Source organism: Theobroma cacao, chromosome 7 (assembly GCF_053813885.1).
Source record: "Theobroma cacao isolate CCN51 chromosome 7, ASM5381388v1, whole genome shotgun sequence".
NCBI classification, from domain to species: domain Eukaryota; kingdom Viridiplantae; phylum Streptophyta; class Magnoliopsida; order Malvales; family Malvaceae; genus Theobroma; species Theobroma cacao.
In genome coordinates this window covers 10804340-10819156 of record NC_142645.1, presented here as the reverse complement: position 1 = coordinate 10819156, position 14817 = coordinate 10804340, and the positions used below count along the sequence as shown (strand labels likewise).

The window sequence follows — 14817 nt, the reverse complement described above, 5'->3', positions numbered from 1 at the left end:
AATTAGGGCTTATGACACTATGGTAGCATGATGGCTAAATTTTTGAGGTTGGCATGAAATATATGAACAGTTTTGGATTGGTCTTAGCAGACTGGATTAAATTTTATTCCCCATATTATGCTACTGGAAATTTTATGGGTCTGGTGGTATATTAAACGGTTACTGCAGTGGTGGGGGTTTCCGTGGACTGCCTATGAGAGGGGTACGATAACCCAATTATATAATTACTTCCGGGGGGAGATGTTGGATGAAGTATCTCCTGAGGTAAGATTTGAGTGCACCTCACGGTCGGGCCACCACGTGAGAGTGAGACTCAGCCAACACCAAGGAACGGCTATGTGTCAGATGTGAAAACATGTTTATGGGTATGGGATATTTAACAGCCTTGGCGGTCTCAGTGGGATACCTTGACGAAGGTACCAGCGAGAATGATTCTGGCAGGGTCCAAGTTTAAGACATTCATAAGCCAAGGAAATTTTGATGAAAAGAAATTGTTTGGTATAGATTGAAACGAATTTTGCATTATGAACATTATTGAGATATAATGTTTTTATATTGTCTCCATCTACTCAGCTTTAGATGCTTTTGATGGTAATTGTTTACTCACTGGGATTATGTAATCATAATCTCACCCCTCTTTCTATCCATTTTTCAGGCTCAGGACAGTTTGTTGATAGTTGATTAAGACGAGAATTAATCTCGAAGTTTCATCCTAAAAAGTAAGGGTTCGTAGCCCTACACCTTCTTGGTCAATTGGGAGTACACGTGTCACTGTAAAAATAATTTTATACTTCAGTTATCTTATTTAAAGTATGTATGAACATATTTATCTTTTACACCATGTTTTTGGTGGGTTTCATTATTTTCGAAGAAAAATGACTAAAACAACCCTGTGAGACAGAAATAAATTTTCATTGTTTTTGGATGGGAAAATGGTCCATATCGTTTCAAAACATGATTTTAGTTACTGTCGATCACAGGAGAGGTAAGAAAATTGATACGAAAGCCTTGCGAGGTTTCGGTCAGCATTCGGGGTAAAGAATGTCTGACGAGACTTCGCGACGGTTGTCATGGGCTCGATGGGAGTTTCGGGTCGTGACAAAAGAAGAGAGAACTTGAATCTTATTCCTTTTGAGATAGAAAGAACTTTTAGAAGACATCGAAGGGAGAATTTGCAAGTTGCAGCTTTAAATCAGACAATGGCTGAGGATAACAATAATAATGGAAATAATGCCATTAATCTAGATCCCGAAGAAAATAAAGCATTGCGAGATTATGCAATTCCTCTATTGCAAGGTTTGCACCAAAGCATTAGGAGACCTTCCATCAATGCAAATAATTTCGAAATTAAACTAGCTTACATTCAGATGATCCAATCTTCGGTCCAGTTTGGTGGATTACCCAGTGATGATCCTAATGCTCATTTAGTTAATTTCTTGGAGATTTGTGATACTTTTAAATACAATGGAGTAACTGATGATGCTATTAGGTTGAGACTGTTTCCATTCTCTTTGAGGGATAAAGCAAAAAGCTGGCTTAATTCATTGTCTAATGGGTCTATCACTACATGGGAGGACTTGGCTCAAAAGCTTCTCGCAAAGTTCTTTCCGCCTGCAAAGACTGCAAAGTTGAGGAACGACATCACCTCATTCACACAATTTGATGGTGAGTCCTTGTATGAAACTTGGGAGAGGTTTAAAGAACTACTGTGAAGATGTCCACATCATGGGATTCTTGATTGGTTGCAAGTTCAGACATTCTACAATGGGTTGGTTGGGTCAATTAAAACCACAATTAATGCTGCTGGTGGTGGGGCATTGTTGAGTAAGAATGCTGCAGATGCTTATAATTTGTTGGAAGAGATGGCTTCAAATAATTGTCAATGGCCTTCAGAAAGGTCGGGTTCGAGAAAAGCTATTGGAACCTATGAGATTGATGCAATTAGCAACTTAGCTACACAAGTGGCTGCACTATCCAAGAAATTTGACACATTGAGAGTTCATGCAATTCAAAATTCATTTGTAGTTTGTGAGATGTGTGGAGATGGCCATTCAAGTGATCAATGTTCATACAATTCTGCATCAGTCCAATTTGTGGGGAACTTCAACAAGCAACAGAATAACCCATACTCTAATACTTACAATCCTGGTTGGAGAAACCACCCCAACTTTTCATGGAACAATAATACAAGGCCTTCCAAGTCAAACCCCAACGTGCCTCCTGATTTTCAACAACAATCTAGACCACCAATTCCTGAAAAGAAGTCCCAAGTGGAAGAACTTATCTTGCAATATATGTCCAAGACTGATGCCATAATTCAGAGCTATGGAGCCTCCTTGAGAAATCTTGAGACCCAAATGGGACAGCTTGCAAACTCCATCAACAGTAGACCCCAAGGTGCCTTACCAAGTGATACACAAGTCAATCCCAAAGGTAAAGAACATTGTAATGCAGTTACACTAATGAGTGGAAAAGAAGTCGGAGAGGTGAATGAAAAATCAATTGAATCTTCAAAGGAGCATATAGATGATGACAAGGCAATTATTGAGAAAGAAGTTGAAGAGGAAAAGACAGATAATGGGCAAGCTAAAAATCAAGGGAATTTTGAAGCAAATTATCCTCCACCACCGTTCTCACAAAGGTTGAAAAAACAAAAGCTTGATAAACAGTTTGAGAAATTCCTCAATGTCTTCAAGAAACTCCACATAAACATTCCTTTTGCTGAAGCTTTGGAAAACATGCCAAGTTATGTCAAATTCCTGAAAGACATCTTAACTAAAAAGAGGAGACTGGAAGATTTTGAAACAGTGGCACTTAATGAGGAATGCAGCGCAATAATTCAGAACAAGCTTCCACTAAAACTTAAAGATCTAGGGAGTTTTTCTATACCTTGTGCTATTGGTAGATTTAAATTTACTAAAGCTTTATGTGATTTGGGTGCAGGTGTTTCAATCATGCCTTTATCAATTGCTGAGAAAATTGGACTTAATGAAATACAACCTACCACAGTTTCTTTGCAATTAGCAAATAAAACAATCAGGTATCCTGTTGGGATTATTGAGGATGTATTGGTTAAAGTTGGGCATCTTTACATTCCGATGGACTTCATTGTGCTTGAGATGGAAGAAGATCAAGAAATTCCTTTAATCTGGGGATGACCATTCTTGGCTACCGCAAGCGTAATCATTGATGTGAGGGAAGGCAAGATAACTTTTAAAATTGGAGAAGAGGTAATTGAGTTTAATATTTTCAATGCAAATAAACATCCTAGCTCTACAAATTGTTGCTATAGAGTGGAGCTAATTGATAAAGGAAAAGGTGAACCTAATTCTCCACCTATAAGTGAGCAAGCACCAATCTTTGAGTTTAAGCCACCACCTCCACCTGTGAGAGCTGAGTAATCACCAACGAAGCATCCTCCACCACCATCTAATTGTCCTTTCGAGATTGGACAACAAGTAATGCTGCTTTCTAGATCATATTTCAAGCTTTTTCCATGGAAACGCAAAGAAAGATGGTGGGGTCCTTTCAAAGTAGTAAAGGCTTATTCTTGTGGAATAATTGAGATTTATAGTGAGGATACAGGAACAACCATGGTTAATGGGATAAGCCTTAGACCATATTCCAAGGATGAAGAACTAAAAAAGGGGCATTATAGTCAAGCTAGTGACTATAAACAAGCGCTTCTTGGGAGGCAACCCAAGTTTCTAAACTTTACTTATTTTAACCTTTATTTTATTTAATGTTTTTTGTTTAGTTAGAATTTATTTCTATTGATTTACTAATTTTTTTTATGTTCCATTTTGCAGGTAATTGGTAAAAAAAAAAAAAGGGTCAGAGTCACGGCCCTCAAAGGGAGAGCCGCGACCTTGAAATGAAGAAAACAAGGCACATGAAACAAAATGTTTCAGCGCTGCGACCCTCAAAGGGAGAGCTGTGGCGCTCAACCTTGAAAGCCACGGCGCTCAACCCTGAAAGCCGTCGCGCTCGAACCTGAAGTGTAAAGCTTCTGGTGAAAAAGATTTTGAGCGTTACGGCTAACCCTTTGAATTTTTTTTTTATATTTTCTTTTTCTTTTTCTTTTCTTCTTTTGTCACTCTTTTTCTTCTTCGACTACCATCCCTACTCCTATTATTCCTCTTCCTGCCAATCTCTTGCTTTCCTCTATCTTCTGTCTTTCACTCCAAATTTTTGCATTTTCTTTCTACTTGGATTTTTATTTTATTTTATTTTATTTTATTTTGAAATCCTGCACTCCTAAAGTAAGTACTCATTCAAACACTTGGTTTTCAATTACTTTGTGTAAAGAAAGGATGAGGTTGGTGTTAATGGCAAACTTTATAATTTTTGAACCTTCAATGAATCAATTGTGCATGTTTGTTAATGAGTTTTTCAGACTTCCTCATGATTAATGCTTAGAGTGCCGAAAATTTTGAATATTAGTGCCAATTTCTTGTTACCCATATAATGGATTCATGAACTTTTCATTCGCTACATATCTAATTGATGAATGCTTTGTTGCTGAGAGTTGATGATGGGTGGTGGCCATGCGGAGGACATGTAGACTGCAGCTTCAGAGTAGGGGAATATTCTTGTCCTTTTTCTTTTATTTTCTTTTATCACATTGAGGACAATGTTCATTCTAAGTTTTGGGGAGTAGTTTAGAATTTTGTTAGTTTATTTACATGTTTTATTTGTGATTTGCATGTTTTGTTGTGTTGAAAAAAAAATTGAGATAGTTATATCTTATTCTTGATTGTCCCAATCCTAGGATGATATTTTAATTATCTTTTGATTCTTTGCTTTTGGGAAGCATATAGTTATGATTTAATTTTATGTGATATTCTTGTGTTAGCTTTATTTTAGAATGTGACTTCCAATAAATTGAGCACTATACTCTTTTACTTAGAATGTATGTGTGATTTAGAGAAATTTTATATTGATGAAAAAGTATAGTGGAGTCAAGAATTCTAGAATTTGTTAGATTCTCTCTCGAGGCGAAATCTTAGATAACACTTAGGATAGCAAGTAATTTAGGCCATCTTTGGATCGTTTGAGCCTTTTTGAGCCTACCTTGTTATATTTATCCTTAGTCACACTTTTTGAGCCTAATTTACCTTTTCTTTGTAATTACACAGTTATATTAGCCTTGGCCTGTTTATTTAATTTCAGCAATTTGAACCTCTCACCCTCTAAGTATGTTAATCGTTCTAAAGAATGATTTGAGCTTAAAGATAAATTGAGGGAGAAAGGTGTGAAAAAAAAAAAACACAAAAAGTGAAGGTTGTTAGTAAAATTACCCCTAGTCTATAATTGTCAAAAATAAGTTTGGGGGTTGAAAAAAAAAAAAGAGAAAAGAAAAGAAATAAAGTGTGTTGTACAAAGGAAAGTTTACTTCAAGTTTGGGGGTGCTTTACAAAAAAAAAAAATTTTTTTGAGCTCTTTATATGATCTAGATTGATTAAGTGCTTAGGGTGAATTTGAGCCTAAGTATATCCTTTATCATACCTTGACCCTAACCTTACATTACAAGCTTGATAAAGACCTATTGATCCTTGAATAAGTGTTAATCTACATTAGTGGAGAGAGAGATGAAAAGCAAACCTATGGGATCCTAGTACTAATCTATGCTTAGAGTTGACATAAAGCTAATCCGAATTGCATGATATTCTTCGTAAGAGAGTATTCACACACACACAAGAAGTTCATGCGAAAAATAAGTTTTCACTTGAATTGATGCATGAAATTAAGGATTAGCTATAAGTTACCTTAAGTTGGAATTGGAGTTAATTTCTGAGGAAAATTTGAGAAATCATGATTCGGTATTTCTATCTTTCATTTAAGGATTTTTTGGATGTTTCAGTTTTCTTTTTGTGATTTTCTTTTGCTCGAGGACTAGCAAAATCTTAAGTTTGGGGGTGTGATAATTCTATTTTATAGAATTATTTTACTCTAATTTTGTTATTAAATATTAGCTAAGTCCTTAATTTTCAATTATAATTTACTTATTTTTAGTTGTTTTTATAATTAGGTTACTTGTAAGTTAGTTATTTTAATTTTATGTTATTCCTTTTAATTTGGTTATGATTTATTAGTTTTTATATTTCTTTTGTAGGATTAAAAGTTATTGGGTTTAATTTTGGAAAGTAAGATGTTAAAAGATTCAAAATCTGCTTGCATATACTTCAGTATTTTAGCCATATCTCGAGCTACAGAACTTCAAATGATGCGATTCTTGGACCAGTGGAAAACTAAGAGACAGAGATACAACTTTTATGAAGATTACTTTGCCCAGTTCTGCTTCGAAGATAGAGAAAATCGCATCGGAAAATAGCTAAACTTACTGTACCGGAAATGAAAATTTGTGAAGATTGACAATTGAATTTTAGGCCTCTTATTATACTTTTAAGCCCAATTAAACCCTAGGTCAGCTTAAGGAACTTTAGGTTAAGTTTATTAGTATAAATAGGATATGTTTAACAACATTAAAAAAAAAACCTTTGGGAGATTCAAGAAACTAGAAGTTGAGGCTGAAACTTGAAGATCAATACGGCAAATATTATTTTTTTTTATTCCTTAGCTTTTATCGTTCTTGATTCTTTCAATGGTTAAATTTTATACAATGTTATTTTATTTTGCGATTATGATTAGCTAAATTTTTTTTTCTAGAATTGCAATTGAACTCACATGTAGTCTAAGTTTTTAATCTCTATCTTACTTATTTTCAATGGGATTTGAATTGTTTATTTCAATTTGTTCTTAATGCTTTTAATTGCTTGGCCACCAATTAAATTGATCTAAGAACCTAAACAAACTTGGGGAAGGGAGTTTAGTGTAGACTAAAATTGAGATAGCATATAATCATATTAATTGATTTGCGTATAGGATAGGGATATACCTATAAGCCATATATAGTCAGATTAGAACCTGAACTTAATGAGTCTGTTTTAATTTCAATTCACATAGGAATATAGTGTTTTGATTAAAATAAATATTTTTATAGGACAAGTCGGGAGATCCTTATAAATAATTGAGGATTCTAGGTTAGTAATTTAACCCATTAAAATAAGTTAAGAAAGAGAGGTAAGATTTAGATGAAGTGTGAGGGATATTGTAATTCTAGGCTTGTTTGATTTGATATTTTCTCAAGTTATTATTTTGATTTTTCTTGTTGATTTTAATTTTAGTTAATTAGTTTTAGTTAATTAATTAATTTTGATTATTTGGATAAGATTAAATTGTTCTAATTTTATTACTTAGTAAAGTTTTAGATCAATTCCCTGTGAGATCGATACCCTGCTTGCTAATATACTATCTATTCGATACGTATACTTGCGTAGTAGGATTTTAACTGACACTTAGCAACTGCAGTCTTCTCATTAGTGTTTGAACCCTTGTTCTTACAGTGTTTAAACCCTTGTTCTTACACACTCTTTCCACATATCCTAGCTAGTTATAAGATTTACATTTCACATTGGGCCTATATCAACAAAATTTAGCACAATGAGTGCTCTTTTTGCAATGGGGACAGGGTTGATACTTATGTTTCTAGTTCCCATTCTTACCATCACTAGGTTTCTTATCTTTTCCTTTTCTATCTGACTCATTTTCTTAGAGATATTGCTTCCAATTTTCATATTCTTGGTTTTAGCAACCAAGGCACTATCACCATAATCTTCTCGCCTTAAGGCTCTTCTCAACTCCTAAGCTTCCAAGGCATTTATAAGTTCACTTAAAGTAAGCTTAGAGATATCTTTTGAATCCTCAAAGGGGGGATATCTTGGCCTCAAACTTCTCTAGTAAACTAACCAGAACCTTATTCACTATCGTTTTCTTAGTCATTTCCTCCCCAAGCAACGTAAGCTAATTCACAAGCTTTATAGTCTTTCCAGAAAAATCTGTAATATTTTCATCATCTCTCATTCTAAGCATTTCAAATTGCTTTTGAAAGTTTAAAGCCTGCATATGCCTAGTCCTCTCACTGTCGTGAAACTCATCTTTCAAAAGATCCCAAACTTCCTTTGGACCATCACACTGAATGATTCTAGCAAAGACTACATCAGATACAGCAAAGTGTTAGCAAGATAGGACCTTGTACCTTTTAGCAACATCTTCACTATGTTGTTTAATTTAAGCCAAAGTGAAGTTAGCGTGCCTCATCACTAGAAGGTCATCTCTTACTTCCACTATCTCTTAAAGATCAAAAGCTCCTAGGTAAGCTTTCATTTTCACAACCTAGAAAGCGTAGTTCTCCTCATTAAAGATTTGAGGAGCTGATGAACTGAACCTTGCAGAAGCCATGAATAAACAAGAGAAAAAACATTGCAAACAAGTAGTGAAGAACAAGAATAAAATCAGTCCCCTTATTGATTTGCTCTGATCCCATGTTGAATTAAAGGAAGAGTTGGGGAAGATGAGAGCGAAAATGAGGAAAAACAGAAAAGTAGTGCAGTGCACCGTTTTACTAAAGCAACAGCATTTAAATAGTCTGTTTACAAGAGAGAGAAGAATAAAAGGAAAACCAATGGAGATATAACGCCTGGCCATTCAATCGGTTACGAGAAAATAACACCGATTTCAGCACCAAGCATTCAAGCAGCCAATAACAATGAGACACATGTTGGTGGCCGGAATTTAACAACCAAAGAAAGAGAAAATTCTAACAACCAACAGTAAAAATAAAAACAGCCACCGACAACATGAAAAATGCACCTTTTTTATCTAAAAGGGCCAACATGTTGTTTTTGATCGGAAAAGGTTACAGAAAGAAAAAAAAAAGCGACGACTAGCATTTGTTCTTGTTTGTCACGAGGCAAACTCTATTGCAGATCGCGTATCTAGCTAGTAATCTTTTGGAAAACAGTTAGCCAGTCATCCCATTCCAACACAGGGACCACTGTCAAAATATTTGGTCGTCACCAGGATGCATATTTCATGTTTGTCCAACTCCATTTCTTCAATAAGGGCCTAGATAGACTAGTTCATCCACTCTTGATGAATTGTCGTGTTGTTGTCTCAGCCGGGCAGATTTGAGTTTTAGTTTTTATATTTGGAACCTTGCTTTAGACCTGCCATGGGCCGAGGTATTTGCCCAAATCCCTAAGCTTGAATTTTTCTTTATGTGTTAAAAACTTGATTGCAGTTCAATTGTTCAAATAATCATTTGGTTACGGCTACACTAAGTTCCTTAGTGTATTATATTTATTTTATTTCTATTTTTATATATATTTATATACGTAAATCTCAAATTCAATTTAATTCTTTTTTTTTTTTGGTGGTGGGGGTTCCATACTACTGCTATGGGCCAACCGCAATTTAAAGCTCAATGATAATTACAAGATTTGGGATAGAAAATAAAGTAAAAATTTTTATATATACTTTTTGTCGTCATTGACTACATAATTAAAAGCACCAAAAAGACATGCTAAAATCAAGAGTAGGACAAAATTTTCTGCATCAACATCAAGCAGAGTTTATTTGTGCAAAGTCAAGGGATTTCTTGCCATCATGTGCATTTGCAAAGAAGTTTTTCATATAGTCTCCAAATACCAACTCTCTATAACGAGCCACCCTTTCTTTTTCTACAAGTTGAGGAAGTGGTGCAATTTTTGCACTTGGTTTTGGAGTTGTAAATATCGGTATTGACACTCTGGATTTGGTGCTTGTGGTACGAACTCTATGCTCTGCACTTTTGTACTTTCCATTGCTTGATATCTGAAGAAAAAAAGACATTGAAAAGTTAGTAACTTTTTTATTAAAATAAAATATTAAGAATCTTAGTCAGAGACTTTGACACGAACCTGTAAGGTATCACCAATATTGATGACCAAAGCACCAGGGAGAGGTGGTATTTCTACCCACTCTGCTTTCTTTTCAATATCATCAATCTCTTCAGTAACTTTCACATATAAACCACCAATTCCATCTTGAAGTAAAATTGTAAGAGTACCCATATCAGAATGGCGTCCAACACCAACTGTGAGGTCTGGATTAGGACATATCGGATAAAAATTCATATTAACCATTTTCATGCCGACGAGTGCATCAATTTTTGAGTCATCCAGTTGCACTCCAAGATTTTCAGTCAAAACTTCAAGCAATTTCCTCACCATGTTCATTGATGTCTTCAAGTACTCAAGTGCAACTTCTCTGAAAAGAGAGAAAAGTGTCACAGAATCGAAACTGATGGTAATATACGATGTTATTTATGAAGATGACCAACGAAAATGGATATTTCAGATTGGTTTAGAATTGGAAAGACATGGGTAAAGGAATGTGAAAAAAAAGATATGTAGCACATCTCACCTGCACTCTTCAGGCCATTGTGCAAGAGCTTCGGCATCATTGGTATATATCATGCTAATATAATCCTTCCACTCCAATGCTTTCTCCTTCTCTGGGACAAAGCTCGTCCCATACTTCACTAACGGGCTCGGACTCACTTCTTTGCGATAAACAGCCTTCTTTACCGATGGCTGACCAAAGAAGTTATGCGCCGCATCCTTGAGCGACTCCAGCAAATCAACAGGCACGCCATGGTTCACAAGTTGGAAGAAGCCAAGAGTTTCGTCAGCTGTAACAATTTCCTTGACCACTTGGTCATGGTCAGGTCCATTTAGCCTTGAGAAATCAATCGGTGCCTGCTCATGTCTGGTTGCCTTTTTCTTGTCTATTCTCTCCTTCGGTGGTTGAATGTAAGGTTCTGGCACCTTTGATAAGCCTAGATCGACCATTCCTTTAACTCCATTTCCTTCTCGGACGACGAAGTTAAAAAGGCAGCTGCCATCATCTAAACTTGGGGCCATTTTTGTGTAAGCTAAAAAGTGGCACAACTTTCTTTCGTATGTGAATTGAGTCGATGAAAATTGATAGTGCAAGAACCAAAGGGGAAGGTGGCTATATATACTAGATAGACGCTTGAAAATTTCGCAATCTTCAAACTTCAATAGATAGCGGAAGTGGAAAACTACCGGCTGCGTTTGACTGCTTCCGCCCTTGAAGGAGATGTAAAGAACATGAAATATTTGAGTAGCAAACGGGGAAATGTTTGGCTTTTGGCTTGAATGTCAATGTCTTGTCATTTATGGCTTGTTCGGTTCCCCCGGGACGGATCCAAGAGGAGCCTGGGCCATGGCTATCTTTGCTTTACTATCGCTACCTCTTGATTAACCATTTTAATTTTTTTATAATCCAAACATTTAATTCATTGATTGGTACATGATTTCTTCTTTAAAAAGTAAGATTTAAACCCTCTTCTCCCAATTAAAAAAAACAAACCACTTTAATTTTTTTTTTTTTTTGGACTTTTACTTGACCCCTCTTGGCCATTTTCTAATTCTTTGTTTAATGTTTTTCATGATTAAAAAGTAAATTACCAGAGTATTTGATTACCGAATTATAATGAATTATCAATTTAATTATTGAAGAAATATAAATTCACAAATAAATATTTTGATTTTTACTTCATTGAACAAACTGCATTCTTGTTAATCAAACGAGTGAAGTGACAAAAAAAAAACAGTTAATAAAAGTTTAAAACGTGACACATTTTTATTAATTATTTTTTTAGTTTTCAGTGTAAAGCATTTAATCAAAGTAAAACTTGAGTACCTGTTTTTAAACTTTAAGTACCAAACCCAATGTTTAATCATAAGTAGGGTGTCAAATATATCCTTTAACAATACCCAATAAAATAATTTCAAAGTGAATAATTTTTATTTAAAAAATATTAAAATAATAATTTAATTGCATTGAAAGTATGCCTTTCCTAATCTAAATGGTATGATATGTCGATTTGGTAACTTTTGGTTCGTTGGTGCCGACCTCCCCTTTCTCACCTTAATATCCCCTCATATGATCTTTAGACACTAGAGGAACAGGATAGACTTAAAGTGGCTCAAGTGGTGGAAAAATTCATGAATGTTATTAGTCAGCCCAATTAAATTAATTAAATGCCTCTATAATTGAGTGAAAATGAACGAAATACCAGACTCCTAGCAAGTGGGCCCGATTTTCTCCAATCTTTTTCTCTATATACAATATTGATTGATGACTAAATGCAAACGTAACTGCACATAGTGTCGAATTTCAAATTTCATATTAAAATTCCAACTTTGGAATTTTAATATGAACATGGACGATTTCTGAAAAAAAAAAAGTTACTTATGATTAGGCTCAGCCCATGGACATGAATTTGCCCTCTAAACGTAAGTGAAAAATGTTAATCAGACAAGTTCACATTTGGTTGAAGATTTATAAAATTTTTTTTAAAAAAAAAGAAAGGCAACAAAACAGATAGTTTTTGCATCAAAGAAATGTGATTATGCCAACAAAGGACATGTAAACATCATTAACAACTTGGTAAAATGAAATACGTATGCCCCACTAAAGGCTAGAAAATGTGCAAAAGTTAGCACAAGGTCACGAACAAAAGAAAAAGGTTTGCATATTCGTGGAAGAAGCAGGGCATCTAATTTTGGTAGATTTTCCCAATTTTTTTCCTTTGCAAACAGGAAAATTAAGCACAAAAAAAAAAAAAAAAGGAAAATCTCCTCTTGTCGGAATTTCTTTCCTGCCTGATCAAGTCTAATTGGGTCCAATCAAGGAAATTGGTAAAATGACACATTTTGAGAAAGAGGAAAGAAAGAGGACGAAGAAATATTAGTTTTTTCCAATTTGTTGAGCTAAGGGGGCAGAATCAGGCTCTTCCACACTCTAACCCCAGTGACAAGCCCTGGAAAAAAATTGGTATAAATGCAAATATGAAGGTAAAGAGACTCAAAGACTGATTTCTAGACTTAAACCACCCAAAGCGTCAAATGCTTTACGCTTTTTCAATTCTTGAATGTCTCATTGTCAATTGTTCCAACTTGAAATCTCGTTTTTCCCATTACCAATAACAATTAGAAAAGTTGCCTTTATAAATGTTTAAATGTTAAAACATTACCACTAACAACAACTATATCAATAGAGTTTGAGGAATTGGCTCGGAAGAGAGTGGAAGTGCCAGAGGAAGGGTGTTAAGGCAAAGGGAACGCAATCTTTGTTCACCTGTCTTTTTTATTATTATTATTATTATTCTTTTACTTGCTTACGCAAACATTACAAGAGGCTAAGCAACATATAAACCAACCAGGACATGAGGACAGTTGAAGGGATAAGTCGGGCTGCTTTGGATCATCTCAATTTCGAGTCATCAGCACATGTTTGAAATTTCAAATTAAAGAGAGAATTTATGTCCTGTCACAGACACATGCTTGGCTTTCCAAAAGACAGAATTTCTGTCTGGGGTTACATTCATAATTGGAATAACATTCATAATGGGAATAGTAAAATAAATTCATTTGCACGAAAAGACGAGACATTTTATGTGGCCAAAAAAGTTCTCTCAACATTAACCACTAAATCTCAAATTTAAGTTTCGAGTTTAATATGTGGTTTTTTATATAATATTTAAAAAAATTTTAAATTAATCAGTATTCTGTTATTTCATTCAATCAAATCTTTATATTTTTATTTTAAGTCAAATAAGTCATTATAACTAATAATATACTAATTGTTATTTGTCAAAGCATCACTTGTCATTTTATATTATACGACGCTAACATGATATACCAATATGTCATAATAGATGATGATATAATATGTTGATATGACATTATGATATTATTATGTGACATTTTTTTACTTTTCACATTAGCACCATGTGATATAAAATGAAAAATGATATTTTGATTAATAATAATTAGTCAATTATTAGTTATAAAAGTTTATTTAACCTAAAATAAATTCTTCAATTCTAGATCTTCTTATCTTACATTCAGACATCCATACGTTTGTATTAACCTAGGCAAACTGGCCAAGGAAGCAAGCGGAGGCAACTTTGTAGAGCTCAAATAATAAGATGAATGCTTCAATTATTGGCATATGAGTTGTAACGACCCCTCATTAGTCGCTACCGACGTCTGAGACTTCCAAAAAATTTTCGCTAAGTCCTGAACAAGCCTCATTTAAAACTCCCGCTAGATTCATTAAATACATATAATCACATGCGTAAGTGAATATAAAAATTAAACTACTGTCTACTCCATTCAAAATAATAACAATACACGTTTATGAGTTGACAACATTTTTCAACATCTAGCAATTTTGTTCCGACACAACCCTAAACAGCGGAGCGACTCGGAGTAGGGTTAGGAGATGCCTTTACCTACTTTGCAGTGGACCGTATGCACCGATGGTTACATATTAGACTAATCTCTATCTGCAAAAAGGGAAAATAAGAGAGGTGTGAGTCTCATAGACTCAGTGATCATCATCGACCCCATGAGTAGGCGAGGAGGGGAAATAACCATAAAGGTGGAATGTTTATAAACCCAAGAATAAATGTAGAAAATACATTCCATAAAACTGAGAGATTTTGTCTTTATACCTTGCAATTTTTAAAAATAATAATTCTCAAGTAAACATATATGAAAACAGTTGTATATAAGGTATTAGAAAATCTTTCAATCCCGACATTCAGTCAACATTTAAATTCAATGACAAATGAAAAATAAAAAGTCTCAAATATAAAAAGGTGAAATAATTAATCACCAACGAATATGTAAATTCCACTTGCCATTAAATAAAAATTTTCAACTGTTAAAGTCATGTATAATGTAATAAAAATCCACAAGTGAGCATCATCCTCGGGTAGGTTTAATATAGCCCTTTGGCTTACTCTTTCAGATATCATCACCTACTCGTGGGAACTACCCATGCCATCATATGAATCAGGGCTTCAAGTCCCCCTTTACCTACTCGTGAGAACTATCC

At 34.5% G+C, this 14817-nt stretch overlaps 1 protein-coding gene, 1 non-coding gene and 1 pseudogene across 2 annotated transcripts; 1 reads left to right on the top strand and 2 right to left on the bottom strand.

Annotated features, from left to right (window-relative positions):
• Window positions 1-1079: 1079 nt before the first annotated feature.
• Window positions 1080-3401, top strand: LOC148761659 (uncharacterized; annotated as a pseudogene).
• On the bottom strand, window positions 1626-1732 carry LOC148761660 (small nucleolar RNA R71). Its single transcript, XR_016027655.1, has one exon. It is a non-coding gene; the product is annotated as a small nucleolar RNA R71 (small nucleolar RNA).
• Window positions 3402-9417: 6016 nt separating the features above from the next.
• LOC18594550 (scopoletin 8-hydroxylase-like) lies at window positions 9418-10828 on the bottom strand. Its single transcript, XM_018124120.2, has 3 exons — window positions 10306-10828; window positions 9801-10149; window positions 9418-9714 (listed from the first exon to the last, which is right to left on the bottom strand). The coding sequence occupies exons 1-3, from the start codon at window positions 10803-10805 to the stop codon at window positions 9463-9465; spliced, it is 1101 nt and encodes a 366-aa protein (XP_017979609.2). The 5' UTR covers window positions 10806-10828; the 3' UTR covers window positions 9418-9462.
• Between the last annotated feature and the right edge of the window lie 3989 nt (window positions 10829-14817).

Excerpts from the sequence above, each read along its gene's own strand:
- LOC18594550 (XM_018124120.2), bottom strand. The coding sequence starts at position 10,805 with ATGGCCCCAAGTTTAGATGATGGCAGCTGCCTTTTTAACTTCGTCGTC. Across the intron at positions 10,150-10,305 it reads CAATGGCCTGAAGAGTGCAG|AGAAGTTGCACTTGAGTACT; the intron begins GTGAGATGTGCT and ends CTCTCTTTTCAG. Across the intron at positions 9,715-9,800 it reads ATATTGGTGATACCTTACAG|ATATCAAGCAATGGAAAGTA; the intron begins GTTCGTGTCAAA and ends TTTTTTCTTCAG.